This window comes from Apis mellifera, linkage group LG16, assembly GCF_003254395.2.
Source record: "Apis mellifera strain DH4 linkage group LG16, Amel_HAv3.1, whole genome shotgun sequence".
In the NCBI taxonomy this organism is placed as follows: domain Eukaryota; kingdom Metazoa; phylum Arthropoda; class Insecta; order Hymenoptera; family Apidae; genus Apis; species Apis mellifera.
The window spans coordinates 1,301,611-1,316,973 of NC_037653.1; the positions used below are offsets into that span (position 1 = coordinate 1,301,611).

Consider the following 15,363-nt stretch of genomic DNA (forward strand, 5'->3'; position numbering starts at 1 on the left):
TCTATTATTCATATTATAATTATTATTTATTCTTATAACAATAATGAAATAAGAAATGAATAATTTGAATAGCTTGATAATAATTATTTATATTATATATATAAATTATTTACATACATAATAGTTAAAATGAACATTTTATTGCAATTTTATATTTATAGATAATAATGTTCTGCAATAGTCAATGAAGTTGACATGCTCTAACTGCAATTAATTGCAAAAGAATAAAAATAGGACTTAAAACTTCTGAATATTCTAAAGGACTTTGACCTGATAGTTTTTTACACAAAAGATATTTAAACACAAATATTAAAAGTAATAATATAATACTCCATAATGCTCTTAAAATAGCAGCTTTAGTCATTCCTTCCAAATGCATTCTTATGAAAATAATTGCACAAAAATAAGTATTCAAACCATCTGCAACAAAAAGTGGTGAAAATACTATCCACCATCCTGTATGACCCAAGAAATAATTATCATCCAACTTAAGAGCTAATAACACAGTGAAGATTGTTAATGAAACTAAATTTATCCATATTTCAAAAATTGTCAGTCCCAGCCAATGTACTAATTCATGTAAAGAAAATATCATTTTAAAAGGATTAAATTTGATATAATTATTAATTTGATTTTATGTTTTCATTTATTATATTATAAATTTTTTTTATTTAATAAATTATGTTTATTAAAAAATCTTCAATATTTTTTGAAAAATTATATTTTATTCTTGATATTTAAGAGTACTTATTGAAAATTTTCTATAAACACGAATATGTATTGCTGAATTATTTCGATTAATTGTTTCGTAATCTACATTATCATCAAGAGGTTCAAAATCATCTGTAATAAATATAAAATTATTATTATAGTATTCAATATTATGAATATATTATTTTACAATATTTATATACCAATAATAGATATTGTAGATGTCTTGATATCTAGTTCTATACTACCATAATGTATTTCCTGTAATTGTAAGGCCAAGCTGCATGCTTTTTGTATGGTAGAACCAAGACCATGAATAATTATTTCAAAATTGCCATTGTTTAAGAATTTTTCACACTTTTTCAATTGAGCCTTATAGAAAATTAAGCATTATAGAAAATAAAAAATAATCAATTAAGATTAATGAGAATAAAAAAATATTTTTAAATTTATTATTTTGTTTAGTTTGAATAAATAATTGTATAATGAATTATGAATTATGTATTTAATATAAATATAAAATTAAATAAAAAATTGAATAAATTACAACATTTAAATTAACACGTTTATAACATTTCGATAGGTAAATAATATAATAAAAAGCTATAAGATGAATTCTGTATAAATGAAGTTTTATTATAAAAATTATTAACACACAATTAACAATATTAAAAATAAAGGTTATAATAGTCTTATAGCAAAAATTACCTTAAAGTTTGTTTTATTAGTAATAAATATGTCTTTATCGCGTTTTCTTTTTGCATCAAAAGGTTGTCTTTTTTTAATAATATAATCAGAAGATAATAATTTCTTACGCTTTACTATGGACTTATTTTTCTCTCTTAGAAAATTTACCTTCAATTTGTAACATTCGTGCACATCGGCCATTCTGACAAGTTCTATATACTATTTTTTATTGTCTATTTGTTCTTAAAAAAATACTTTTATTGATAAATATCTTTTATTAATTAAGAAAAAACTATTAAATTGGATATGTAAAAATTCAGTGATAAATGAAATTATTAAATTAGTTATACGAAAGAAATATAACCTCGAATATTAAATTTGATTAATTGGCATTTTATCTACAAATTTAATGCATTATATTGAAAAGAAGTAACATACTTTGATTTATTGTAAATACAAAATTCATACATTATGAAAGAACCAGAAGTGGATCCGAAAAATATTATAAAAAGCAGAGAACTCCTTTATAGACTTATGATAAGGTTACACATTTTTATTTTTTATATATATGTTAATTACCTTTTAATCTTCTGAAATATTGAAAATAAAAGATTTTTTAAATTACAAAAATTAAAAAATTTTTGAATATGTTTTTTTAATTTTTAAGATTATATTGAAAATTGATAATAATTTACAATAAATATTTTAGTCAACTATTCTATGATGGACATCAAACACTGGCTGTGCAATTATCAAATATAATCCAAGCAGAACCTCCATGTCCTCCATCTGATCGTTTACTTCATTTAATGTTAATTGGACTAGCTCATGAACCTGATCGTTCTAAAAAAGATACAAGTAATTTATCTTCCTTCACATCAACTTTTGATAATACTTTGGGGCCTGGCTTAGATTTAGAATTTGAAACAGAAGCTCAAACTCAAGCTCCAGAACCTGCACAATATGAAACTGCTTATGTAACCTCTCATAAAGGAAATTGCAGAGCTGGAGCATTTTCTGCAGATGGTCAATTAATAGCAACTGGATCAGTAGATGCATCAATTAAAATTTTAGATGTGGATAGAATGTTAGCTAAATCTGCACCAGATGAAATGGCACCAGGTGATCAAACAGGTGGTCATCCAGTTATAAGAACACTTTATGATCATTTAGAAGAAGTAACTTGTTTAGAATTTCATCCAAGAGAACCTATTCTTGTGTCTGGAAGCAGAGACTTTTCTATTAAGCTATTTGATTTCAGTAAAGCTAGTGTTAAAAAGGCATTCAGAACTATTACTGATGCAGATCAAATACGATGTTTATCTTTTCATCCTACTGGTGATTTTTTAGTTGTTGGAACTAATCATTCAGTAGTGAGATTATATGATGTTAATACAGCACAATGCTTCGTCTGTAGTATACCAAGTCATCAACATACTGCTGGAATAACTAGTATTAAATATTCTCCTGATGCAAAAACTTATGCTTCAGCGGGTAAAGATGGAAGTATTAAGTTATGGGATGGTGTATCAAATCGATGTATAAATACCTTTGTAAAAGCACATGATGGCTATGAAGTATGTTCAGTGACATTTACCAGAAATGGAAAGGTTTGTAATATTTCAAATATATATATATATATATATATTTGATATATTTAAAATATAAAAAATTAGATAATTAATATTAATCTTGCAATTTTATTTTTAGTATTTATTATCATCAGGAAAAGATTCTTTAATTAAATTATGGGAATTGTCTACTAGCAGATGTTTAATAGCATATACAGGTGCTGGAACTACAGGTAAAATATGAAAACATTAAATATATTAAAATACATATGAATGATATTAATCTAATATCATAAAAAAAGAACGAATTTACGTACTGTAATTGATTAATGATTTTTAATAGGTAAACAAGAACATAAAGCCCAAGCTATTTTTAATCACACTGAAGATTATGTAATGTTTCCTGATGAAGCTACAACATCATTATGTGCATGGAACTCTCGAAATGCATCTAGAAAACAATTATTATCATTAGGACATAATGGTCCAGTAAGACTGATTGTTCATTCTCCAACAGCTCCAGCATTCTTAACGTGCAGCGATGATTTTAGAGCAAGATTTTGGTTTAGAAGAATGCCAACTCATTAAATTGGTATTAAAGAGCAATTATCCATCTTAAAAAAATTTAAAATATTTGGTAATATTTTTTACTATAAGTAATTATCGTGATAATTAATTAAAATGATAATCATTTAAAATATTAAACAATGATAATGGCGTATGAGAAATTGTATGAAAAGAAAACTACATTCAACATTTATGTTTTTCAATGATCAAATGTTCAATTACTATATCCTGAAGCGATAAACGTTTATTCGTTATACGTATATGTTAATCTGATATGATCTAATTTTATATCATTGTACGTATTCATTACTTTTTGAAGTAAAAAAAAGATATTGCTTTATTTTGATATCTTGTATATCTATATGTATATCTTTATCAATGTTAGTTATAATAAGTAAATTCGTATAAATACAATGGATATTAAATCATCGACTATAAAAAAATTATTAAAAATTCTTCATCTTTTATATTTACATTCAGAAATAAATTAAAAAATATTTTATGTTATAAATATATTTCAATAATAATCACAAAAATACAAAATGTATAACAACATATATTTTATATTTTTTATTTTAATATCTAATTACTTTTACATTTCAAAGAAAAATTTAAAGGAAAAATTGTTATAATAGTCGATGAAACAATATCAATAGTAATTTAATGCAAAGAAGAATAACAAAATAGAAATTAAATGATTAAATTTAAAATGTTCGATATGTGTTGCGTCGCTACGTGTCAAATTACTCAGTTAATCACAAGGCGGCGCTCTGAACTCCCGCTCTGCGTTTGACGATGTGTCACGTGACCCACGCTAACCGCCATCTTTGCTTATCGTATAAACAGTGCGACCGGGCTCAGCACAAATTCTTGTTGAGAAACTGCGGTTTTTCCAGTGTTTTTGAGTGATTCAGTTACGAAGAAATGTCCGAGATTAAGGCGGAGAACAAAAATGATAACAACATCGAGGATGTATCAAAGGTAAGCAGAGGGAAGCATGAGAAATATCTTCATCAAGCCGAGTTTTCATGCTAAGGCGGCGTGTTGCGCCCCTCAAATACAAGAAGATACTTAGTTTCTCGAAAATTCGATAGAATAGCGTGTATTACAATGAAGGAATGTTATTTGGAAAGTGATTATACAAACTACGAAACTACACAGCTAAAAAACACGGGTGCCTTATTGCGCGTAACCACAGGCTCAGTGATTTTTCAAAGCTGCGCCGTTTGTCCTTCATTGGCAAAGATGGTGGATGTTTTTTATTTGTGATTCTTATGACGAAGGGAGATTCTAGTTAATGCAATAAACCTTTATTAAAAAAAAGGCGGGAAATAGATTTTGATTCCATATATGTCATGAGATTTCTTACAAAAACTTGTTCTCTCTTAACATTGTTCGAGACTACGACGCTAGAAATACATATCGACTTGGCAAAATGGCGGGAAACTTAAACAAACTTAGCGTATATTCTCGTAGTTCAACGGTCCTTGATAGTCTTATCGCGAATGTAATTATCATCACGTTTGTGTGTTTTTCTTTTAATTTAATATAATCTTTAAATCGGATATAATTCGTTTTTGTATTATTGATGCTACTTTTACATTAAATTACGGTTGAATATTATAAGTTTTCAAATGTTTCTATTCATTGAAAGTTATTAAAACGCAATAATAAAATATTTTCAGGACCATTCAGCAGAAGAGAAACCAAGTCCAACGAAAAATAAACGAGGAGGCACGAAAAGACTCTCTACATTAGAAAGGTTGGCTCAAGAAGGGGAACGAGTCACAAAGGTACATCACGTGTTTTTTTCGTTTATTTTTCTCTTTCATTTTCTTATTTTATTTATTAAGTCATATCTTTTTATTAAATCACATAATAAAAGTTTATTTTTTTTAATATTTAAATGTTGTATTTTGAAAATTTAAGTGACCAAAGTTTCATCCCTTCGCTTCGTTATTTCCCTCCATTTAGCCTACCCGTAAACATTGCTACGTGAGCAGAAGGGTGTAAAGAGTGGGGATGCTAAGGGCTGGAGTAGGGGTGAGGGGAAGTTCTCTCAAGTCTTTGGAGGGGAAGAATTCCCGCTAATACATGTCGTGGCCGCCAATTATGAATTGTTACTTATGTTTCACAGATCGGTTGTTTGATTTTTTATTATTACTTTAATTATCAATTAATATTTTTTTTTTTATATATTTTTATAATTCATTTTAAACATTTTTATTTAATTAAACAATATGAATTTTATATTGTTTTTTTTTTTTTAAATAGAAAAATTTTATTTAAGCGTGGAGATAGTGAAGTAGTTTTACTCATTAATATTCTCATCACAATTATATTAATCATATATTTTAATGTAAGAATTAATTATTATTACTTTCAAAAAATTCAGTATTACTACTTTTAGAATTAAGAATAAAATTTAATAAATAATTTTTTGTTGCAGGATTTAAATGCATCTGTTGGAGAAGTTGAAGGTAGAAGGCGCACACGTAGTTCAGCACGAGGCCTAACTTCATCAACACCTGTACCATCTCCACCTAAAAAAGAAAAAAGGGATACATCGACAAAAGGTACTGGTCGTGGACGCGGGCGTCCTAAAAGGCAAGAAAAAAATAATGACAATAATACGGATGAAGAAGCAGCTAATAATAAAAGTGAAAAACACTCTGAAGAGGAATCTATGAAAATGGATGTGGATGAACATAAGGAAGAAACAGAAAAATTGGCAGACAGCGAAGACAAAGGTGTTACAAAATTAGAAAGTAAAGAAGCTATTGAAAAGACTCTTGATACTAATTTCAAAGAAGAAAAAGTTGCAGAAGAATCAGAGAATTTTGCAGAAGAAAGCAAGAGTTCTAGTATCAGTGAAGAAAAAAAGGAGGAGGACATAAAGGATAGCTCGGATTCGAGTCAAGATGCAACAGACACAACAACAGAGGCACCACCTTCATCTTCGTCAGAGTCTCAAAATCTCTCTAATACCACTACTACTGAAGAAAATAAGGAATAACCTCCTTTTGCCTGTTTACCAACTTCATGTAAGCATTTTTTTTATAATTGTTTCTTTGATTTGTCTCACTAGCATTAATATTTTTTGTCAAATAAAATTCAAATAGAAAAGAATGAGAATGTATGGATTGTATTTTTTAAAGTAATTATAGAAATATAAAGAAAGTATATAATTTATTATCTTTGTCTGTTTGGATTCTAATTTTTAAGAGAATATGAATAATTATAATTATTATAAAGTAATAAATACAAAATAACACTGAAATATAATCATGCAATTTGATAATGATATGTATTATTATTAATTAATTTAAAATTTAATTAAGATTTAAAAAATGAGATTTTAATTAGATTAGTTTTCCATATATTCTCAGTTTTTTCAATTGATATAAGAGAGTGCATAATACATTTAAAAAAAAATTATTTAATAATACATATGAATGAATGGTATGAAATTTGTATAGATTTTTATAGATTTTAATAATGTCAGTATATGATTGAAAAGCAAATTGAATCATAGAAAACATTGTCAAAACATTATATTTGTTTGGAATGAATGACTTTGTTATAAAATATTGATTTTATTGTAGCAGGTACCAGGGCGGCGCACACATTGGGGTTACAAATCCAGTCCCCTCGTCTATTTTAACAAATTGACACCTTCTTGCCGATCGTTATTCTAATCAGTGTACATGAACATTATTTTTCTTTTTAATTTGCAGACGAAAGATCAAAGTATATTATAAATTCATTATCAAAATGAATATGTTTAATTAATGTATTTAATGGTATTGAGTATTGGTACCATAGAGTAGTTATTTTAATGTAGTTTTACTTTGATAAAAAGTAAAATTATTCTTTGTGCACTGATTAGTTTAAAATGCAAAAATGAGGTGTAGAACGTACGTTGTTCATGTACAATGATAATATTATTGTAAAATATATTTAATATGGACTTATATAGACAAGTTGTTTTCAAATCAGAGCTGAGGTCGGAGTCTTTAAATATCAATCTTCGAGTCAGATCTGATATGGAAGTAGCTGAAATTAATTCGTACATAGCAAATTACTGTAATATCTTATCTTATATAAATAATGACTGAATGAAATGGAATATATGAGAATTATGGTGAAACGATTTCTCTTTTTTCATGGAATACAGAAATAAAATTTCTGAGAAACGCGTCGTAGCGTGATATCAATTGTCTCCTTCCTCGCATAATGTTACTAATATCAACCGGTTCGTCGATTTTAACATTTTAAGTTTCTTTCGTATTTGGTAACTAATATTTTAACTTTGTTTCTATCTTTTGAATTAAAAAAAAAAAACAAAAAACAAAAAAAAAAAACAAAAAAAAGAATAGGAAAAAAAATGGAAAGAAGAATAAAGATTTGTAAGATAGTCTTGTGCATATGTATTTTTTTATGATAGAATTTCACGAAATATCGGTATTGTGTAATGAGTGTAAATCTTTTTATTAAGCACCCTCTTTTTTCATTTATAATGGTCCAATATTAAATATGTTGATATTATTGTGTATTTGAACGGTTGTGAATGTACAGATAGATTATATTCATGAATTATAATTAAAAGGTTCACAGATTTTAATAAGATATAAATAAAAATGGAATGATAAATCTAATCGTTGAACGTTCAAACGTTCGAACGTATGTGCAATTAAGAAAACAATTTGTTTCAATCGCGTTTGCATATCTTTTAGAAATTTAAAATAACTCCATTTCTTTCTCTTCTTAATATTTATTGCAAGATATTTAAATAGATTTTTTGAACTTTTTCGAGTAAATTTTTTTAACTTGATAAAATATAATAAGGTTGTTTATATTGGAAATTTGTAAACAAAGAAAGAAAAAGAAAAAAAAAAATAAAGAAGAAAGTGATTTTAGTTGAATTACTTACTTCTGATAATTATTATATCGTAAGAGAAGATAGGATTTGCCATTCCATATATTTTTTTCTTTTTCTTATCAGTAGTATGACGAGTTAAAGCGTTACTTTTCGCGAGAGATTAAAATCAAATGCGATACGCGTGTATATAGTTAAGGTTAAGCTTCGTGTGTGGCAATTGATCTTATCTCCTACGTGCTAGCGTGAAGGATTGGAACGACGTGTGCCAGCGTGAGCATCCTGTTATAGAAAATATAGGAAGTATAGCTGAAACCTATTTTTTGCTGATTCAATCAAAAATGGAACTTTATAACATACATTACGTTATAAATTAAAACTTTTAGTCCTTCTTACGAGAGTAAATAGTACATTTATTTTATCTATACATAAGTATATAAATGATTAGCATTTATGAGAAAAGATGTCTACAAGGTTCGATATTAGAATTTTTACGATATGCTGTGTATATACGTACACACACACGCACACACAACACGCGCGCGCACACACACATACACATACATGCATATACATATATATTTGCTATTTTAGCTGTATATCTATTCTTGTTACAAATTATAGAATTCTTATGATGAATTAAGCTTGAAACTCTTATAACGAGAATTTAAAAAACTTTTTTTTCGGTTTGAGAAACAAATCATATTTTACGTGAATATTTTGATCAAAGTTAATCGGTTGAAAATGATATACTGTTTAAAAATTTAAATTCAGTATATTAATCATTATAGTCAATATTTTCATATTACTATACATTTATATGCGCAATTTTTGATTTTATTTGAATAATGCAATCCGAAAATTAGATATATGCGAGTATTCGTGACATAAAATTTGATTGTTTCAAATGTTTTGAAAAAAATAATTTATATTACGATTTTTTATAATATAATAAATTTATAATTTGAAATATGATAAAAGAATAAAACATAATAAAAAATATATTTATTGACATTTGATGTAATTAAATCTCGCAGATATCTAAAAGAAATCAAATAATTAAAAAAATCATTATCAACAAATGTATAAGTTTATTTTTTAAATTTCTTTAAGATATAAAAATATTTAATCTAATAGACGTTATGCGTTTCTACAAACGGGTAAGTTTATTGCGTCTCATCAAATAGAATTTAATTTTTGATATATATTTTAATTTATATTTTAATTAAATAATTATTTCAAAGTTGAAGCGATAAATATTAATAGAAATGTGTACAAAAAACAATTTTGTATAATAGTACACTACTTTTGATAAAATTTATTTTTTAAAACTAATTTACGAAACATAAATACTCTTGAATACAATTGTTGAATTTTGTTTATAAAAGAACGAAAATCATCATAATAAATAAATGAATTTATATTCGCGACATCGTTCTGTTTGCAATCATAATTATCGACAGTCGATAATATTAATTTTATTACTTAAACAGTTACATTCTGCTTCACCAGATGGCGAGATAGACACACTTTATACATGCCGCGAACTTAAAATATTTACTTATAGTAGACTTCCTCTTGACCGACTTTTACGAGATTGATAAATGAATAATGATTGATTAATCCGATATCATAAATTGTAAATATAATAAAAATATATATATATATATATGTACATATATGCATATAATATTTCTTATTTATATATAAGAAATTTATGTAATTTAGATATAACAATTTATTAATATAATATATTAATAATATATAATAAATTAACATATAAAAATTATGATATGTTAGCTAATTAATATAGAGCCGAATAAGAGAAAGTCTACTACTATTTATATTTTATATGTATGTGTATAAAAACATGGTATAACAAATAAGTAAAATTATTCTTAGAATTAATATTTTTTTTTTTAAAAACGATGAAAATAACGATATGTTGTAATAAAAGAGAAAAATCAGAGTATCTTAGTAGGAAAAGAAATTAAATTAACGATATTTGATTTCATTTAATAATATAAATTCTATTCGCATCTAAAAACAATAAAGACACGATTTTTCTTCATCAATTTTTTATCATGCGTCAACAAAAAAAAGATTTTATAACGAAATTAATATATAATATCAATTTGGATGTACAACAATTTTTTAACGAAAATTTTGAATTTTGTTATAAAATTATTAAGAAAAAATATATAGTAATTAAAAAAATACGATATACATTAAAAATCTATAATGATTACGGTACACGTGTAATGAAAAAAAAAAGGAAAAAAAAACTTTCGATTAATTAATTGTTCAATTTCTTCATTATTTTTACTTATTATATCTGTTCGCAATATAATAAGAATTTGATATTTCTCTGGATAATATGTTTATTATTTCGTATTTCTTATATCTATATGTAGATAAGTAAGTATACAACTTAATGTTTCATATATATCTGTTTTCTTGTCTGTATTTAAATAAGTATGTTCATCCTTTTTATCACTTTTTCTTAATTAAAAAAAATATTTTTGTATCGTCTTTATCTCAACATCGATTAAATTTTTCGGTGATATTGTCAATTAACTCTTTCGATAATCCTAATTAAGAGCTAATTAGTCTGATCTACAGAGTGCGTTGCTGTTTCGATCTATTACGAATCGGACTGTTGTTAGTATTGTCATCTAATTTTGTTTCATATTTTTATTTTTTTAAATGTTTTATTATTATTTTTTTTTTGTTATTTTCAATAAATATAATTCGTATAAATGTTTGATAAACTAAAATCTCTTGGTCGGAATCCTGTTTCGACTTTTTTTAAGAGGTTGTATCGCATCTATTTTCTATAATTTATCGACATTATTCAAAATGAAGATGATCATACAAAAAGGTAGGTGAAAAATTATTTCGATATTTAAGTTTTTTGAAATCGTCAAAAAACCTTCATATATTGGGATATGTATAATTTATTACTTAGAACGTTAAATAATAACAATGAGTTTCGAATAAAGAAACAATCTTTTTAACCTATTGACGAATTGTGAACGAGCATGTTGTTTGGTGCATTGCTTCTATATCATAATGCTTCTCAATAATTAAATGTCAGTTGGTTAACTGGACAAAGAAGGATATTACGGTGTCTTCATTGATCGAATATAGAACACATTGAATTGAATTTTATATTGATCAGAATATTAATTATAATCATTATTTTTCAAATGATGAAATTCTTTTAATTTTCTTTAAAGATATTTTTGGGATTAAGTTTGGAATTAATGAAATTTTTAAACTACCTCTTTTTAAGAAAATATTTTCGATGAAACAATATTGTAATAAAGAGAAATATAGATTTGAATTTTATGCAAATACAATATGTCAAAAATGTGTAAAGTAAAGAAACATTGTGAAATATATTATATTACGTATATTCATTATTTTTAAAAACGATATAAAATACTTATGTGTAATTATATTTATTGCATAATATAAAGCATTATATATTCGTAAAGTATTAATATATTCGCGGGATGATATCTTTGAAGAATTGATTTTGAAAACAAAAATAAATACAAAAGTGGTATACAAAATTGTCGAATAAAATTTAAATTATAAGTAATTGAAATTTTCATTAGAAATGAAATGGAAATGGACTGTTTTATCTTCTATATTTAAAAATATGAAAAAAATATTATTATTTAAAATGATCTATATACTATTTGAATTTTTTGACATTTTTACTTATTATTTATTTTAATTAATAATATAATAATGTATTAAAATGTGACAAAGATATTTAATTAAAAATCCGTTATAATGTACATTTTATTGCTATTTATTTTTGAAAAAAATTGAGATTGAACATATATTTAGTAGTAAGAAATCATATAATCTACGAATTTTAAAAACTAATTTTTAAAATGAAATAAAATTAATTTTATATTTTTTGCTTATAGAATTTTCTATCGATATAATTAATTTGTATTTCAAAAATCAAGAAATTTTATTAGTCATTTTATTTGTACTTGAAAAATTTTCAAACTTCGAACACGAAGCTTCGAATAAAAAAATTTTATTCTTTTCAGTTTATCATTGTATATAGAATCATCTCTGTGCTTCACGAGACTTCATGATATATAAAGAAACTATTAAAATAGTGCTCGATTAATTAATGCACATTTTTACATTCATTGTTGCAAATTTATTCTCATTTCCTAAAATTAAAATATAGAATATGTTGAATATATAAAATAATGTGCAAGAAATATATATATAATATAAATATTATTCCAATAATATGTAATATATAAAAAATATACTTGTTTGGAATTTTCAAATTCGAAAATAAATTTTTATTTTGGTTCTATTTCTTTATCTAGATACAATTTTATTTGATCATTTATTCAAAACGGTAAATAATTGAAAAATATCGACAGTTTAAATAGTTAAATAGTTAAATAGAGAATTTATGCGAAATTATAATAAACTACATGATTCCAATCACAAAAATATTGTGATTCATTGAAAAAATTGAAATTATAGATCAAAATAGGAAAGAAATTTAAAAAAAAAAATGAATTTATTTCTTATTTAAATGAATAAAATAAACAGAAAGTCGTTTCCACATTTCTCCACTCTATATATTTTCCCACACCCTGAAACCGTTAGAAGTTCTGAAACTCATAGTGAGGATTGTTAAAATACAACGAATGAGGATTTCGTGCAATATTTGCTTATATTGAATTGTTATATCTTTATCGAAATATTAAATTATATTTTCATTAAGGTAACAAGGAATATTTTGTTGATATTTTATATTTTTTGAAAAAATTGTTCTCTTTGTATTTTCAATAACAGATATTGATTGCTTATTGCACATTTTTGTATTCAAAATTAAATAAAAATAGGGAGCATAAGATAAATAACTCGTGGCAATAAAAAAGATATTTCAATATAATTGATCTAAAAAAATATTGGAATATTGGTAAACTGGAGATTCTTGAGATAATTTCAAACAACATTTTCCTTTGCAAAAACTTTCGTTAACGAGTTTTGTTAATGAATTATTAACAAAACTGGCCAATCAATAACTGAACTGTAAAATTTTTAATGTAATTAATAATTGTTTTAATTTATATCAGTTTTTCGTACAATAAAATCGATGTTAAAATTAGAATTGTGGCTATCATGATCGATAACGAATAAAAAGAATAAAAGAATAACTGAAATTTCTATTTTTTTCAATTTTAAGTTATTGTTAAAGATATTTTTATACAATTATTTATGGATTAATGATATTTCATTGAATTTTCCATATATTTCAACTAAAATTTTTTAATAAAACCTATTATTTTTAAATTTAAAGATAATATTTTTAAATGTCTTAACAATTTTGAATAAGAAAAAATATAAAAAGAACTTTAATCATTTCTATCTTATATATATATGCATATAATGATATTATACAGGATATTATATATATCTAATGATATTATCGATATATCAAAAATTATTAATTAAAATATCGATAATATATCAATAATCGATAGCTACAACTCTAAGCAAAGTACGTAAATATTCTATATTTGATAAGAAAAAATAAAGTTGTTTAATAAATCATTATATTTCAATGTATATCATAAATATCATATCTTTGAATTTTTGATAGTCTAAATTTGATCAAATCCATTTTTCGTTTCTTTTTTCTTTTTTTTTTTTTTAGCATTAATAATAATAAATACTATACTACAAGAAGTAAGTTTTCTACTGTCACTACTAGAAACAAACTGATTCGAGTATGGACAATATGTTGTTTGAAACAATTGTTTTAGTTTCTAGTAACAAATGTTGTTTTGAAACTGAACTCAAATATGTCTCTCAATATTATCTCTCGATATAATCTACTTTTATAAAGTTTCTGTTACTCTGTATTGATCTTTATGAAATATTTATTATTTTACATGAGAATACATTCCATATTACATACATAGTCCAATTTTTATTTTCAGTTAAGTGAAATTTATTAGAATTATTATTTTAAAATTTTATATTTGGAGAGACTTGATATGTTCGCTTTGTACATGTATCAAAACTAACCTAACTCTACACAATCCATAATAGATATCTTCTAAACGAATTAAGATAAAAATTTTTAAAATGCTAATAATTTAAATAAATATCTAATTCATTATTTTCATATTATAATAAAAACTATATCTAAACGTCAAACATGTTTTAAATAATGCCAAAATATATTACATATAAACAAAGGTATAAAAATGTTTAATTGTAAGTTTGTGCAAAATAAACTGTCTTATTTTACACATCTCTCTTTACTTTCACGTCTCTCAGTATCAATTCTTTCATACGTAAAGAAATTCGACACTGTTCAAGATACTGTTCTATAAAATAATATTTTTTTAACATGTTTATCGTTTAAGTTTAACAAATTTAATTTTCTTTTTGTTCGAAAACAAAATTATAATAAAATACAAAATATAATATTGAATCTAATATCTATTATTATTTATTTTCGTTTAAACAATTTTCTTTAAATTCTCTTTTAATTAATATGAATTAATATCAATCAATTGTCGATCATTTATCTTTTCAAATGAATTTTACAATCATGATGATAATTTCGTTCTGGTTCAAATTCATTCCGTTTGCTTTTCATTCACTGTTATTTCCTTAATTACCACAAACAACGTTGGTGCACCAAAACCTTTGATGGGTTTGGATTTCGAGGCACTTTGAATCGTGTCGAGGGTACGACGTTAGACACATTATTCTCTGTGTATTGCTGTTCTATGTAATTCGCGCAATTATCTAAACAACGGCGGCCAGCTCGCGTAAATTAATTGTCGTTGCAATTAGAGCGATGACAGCATTGATTTCGAATCGGGAAACTGTAGGATGGGGGATGATGTGGTTGGAACGAAATCGGTAATTGGTTTAACA

At 24.6% G+C, this 15,363-nt stretch overlaps 4 protein-coding genes across 7 annotated transcripts; 2 read left to right on the forward strand and 2 right to left on the reverse strand.

The window, feature by feature from the left end:
• Window positions 1–66: 66 nt before the first annotated feature.
• LOC726521 (transmembrane protein 203) lies at window positions 67–673 on the reverse strand. The gene has a single exon (XM_001120800.5). It carries the CDS (start codon window positions 593–595, stop codon window positions 182–184), a length of 414 nt encoding a protein of 137 aa, XP_001120800.1. The 5' UTR covers window positions 596–673; the 3' UTR covers window positions 67–181.
• On the reverse strand, window positions 611–1,682 carry LOC102655617 (ribonuclease P protein subunit p20). 2 transcript variants are annotated; one of them, XM_016917122.2, is made up of 3 exons: window positions 1,420–1,632; window positions 915–1,083; window positions 611–843 (listed from the first exon to the last, which is right to left on the reverse strand). In XM_016917122.2, the coding sequence occupies exons 1-3, from the start codon at window positions 1,597–1,599 to the stop codon at window positions 725–727; spliced, it is 468 nt and encodes a 155-aa protein (XP_016772611.1). In that variant the 5' UTR covers window positions 1,600–1,632; the 3' UTR covers window positions 611–724. The 2 variants fall into 2 exon arrangements, with proteins under 2 accessions (XP_016772611.1, XP_006557796.1); XM_006557733.3 differs by having other exon boundaries at window positions 697–843; window positions 1,567–1,682.
• LOC409688 (cleavage stimulation factor subunit 1) lies at window positions 1,558–3,884 on the forward strand. The gene is made up of 4 exons (XM_006557732.2): window positions 1,558–1,940; window positions 2,108–3,008; window positions 3,109–3,202; window positions 3,313–3,884. Exons 1-4 carry the CDS (start codon window positions 1,870–1,872, stop codon window positions 3,555–3,557), a joined length of 1,311 nt encoding a protein of 436 aa, XP_006557795.1. The 5' UTR covers window positions 1,558–1,869; the 3' UTR covers window positions 3,558–3,884.
• A 456-nt stretch (window positions 3,885–4,340) lies between these two features.
• LOC552675 (myoneurin) lies at window positions 4,341–8,815 on the forward strand. 3 transcript variants are annotated; one of them, XM_625290.6, is made up of 4 exons: window positions 4,341–4,517; window positions 5,222–5,329; window positions 5,986–6,580; window positions 7,142–8,815. In XM_625290.6, the coding sequence occupies exons 1-3, from the start codon at window positions 4,461–4,463 to the stop codon at window positions 6,550–6,552; spliced, it is 732 nt and encodes a 243-aa protein (XP_625293.2). In that variant the 5' UTR covers window positions 4,341–4,460; the 3' UTR covers window positions 6,553–6,580; window positions 7,142–8,815. The 3 variants fall into 3 exon arrangements, with proteins under 3 accessions (XP_625293.2, XP_006557798.1, XP_006557797.1); XM_006557735.3 differs by lacking the exon at window positions 4,341–4,517 and adding an exon at window positions 4,618–5,043 and having other exon boundaries at window positions 7,145–8,815; XM_006557734.3 differs by lacking the exon at window positions 4,341–4,517 and adding an exon at window positions 4,630–5,043.
• Window positions 8,816–15,363: the final 6,548 nt, after the last annotated feature.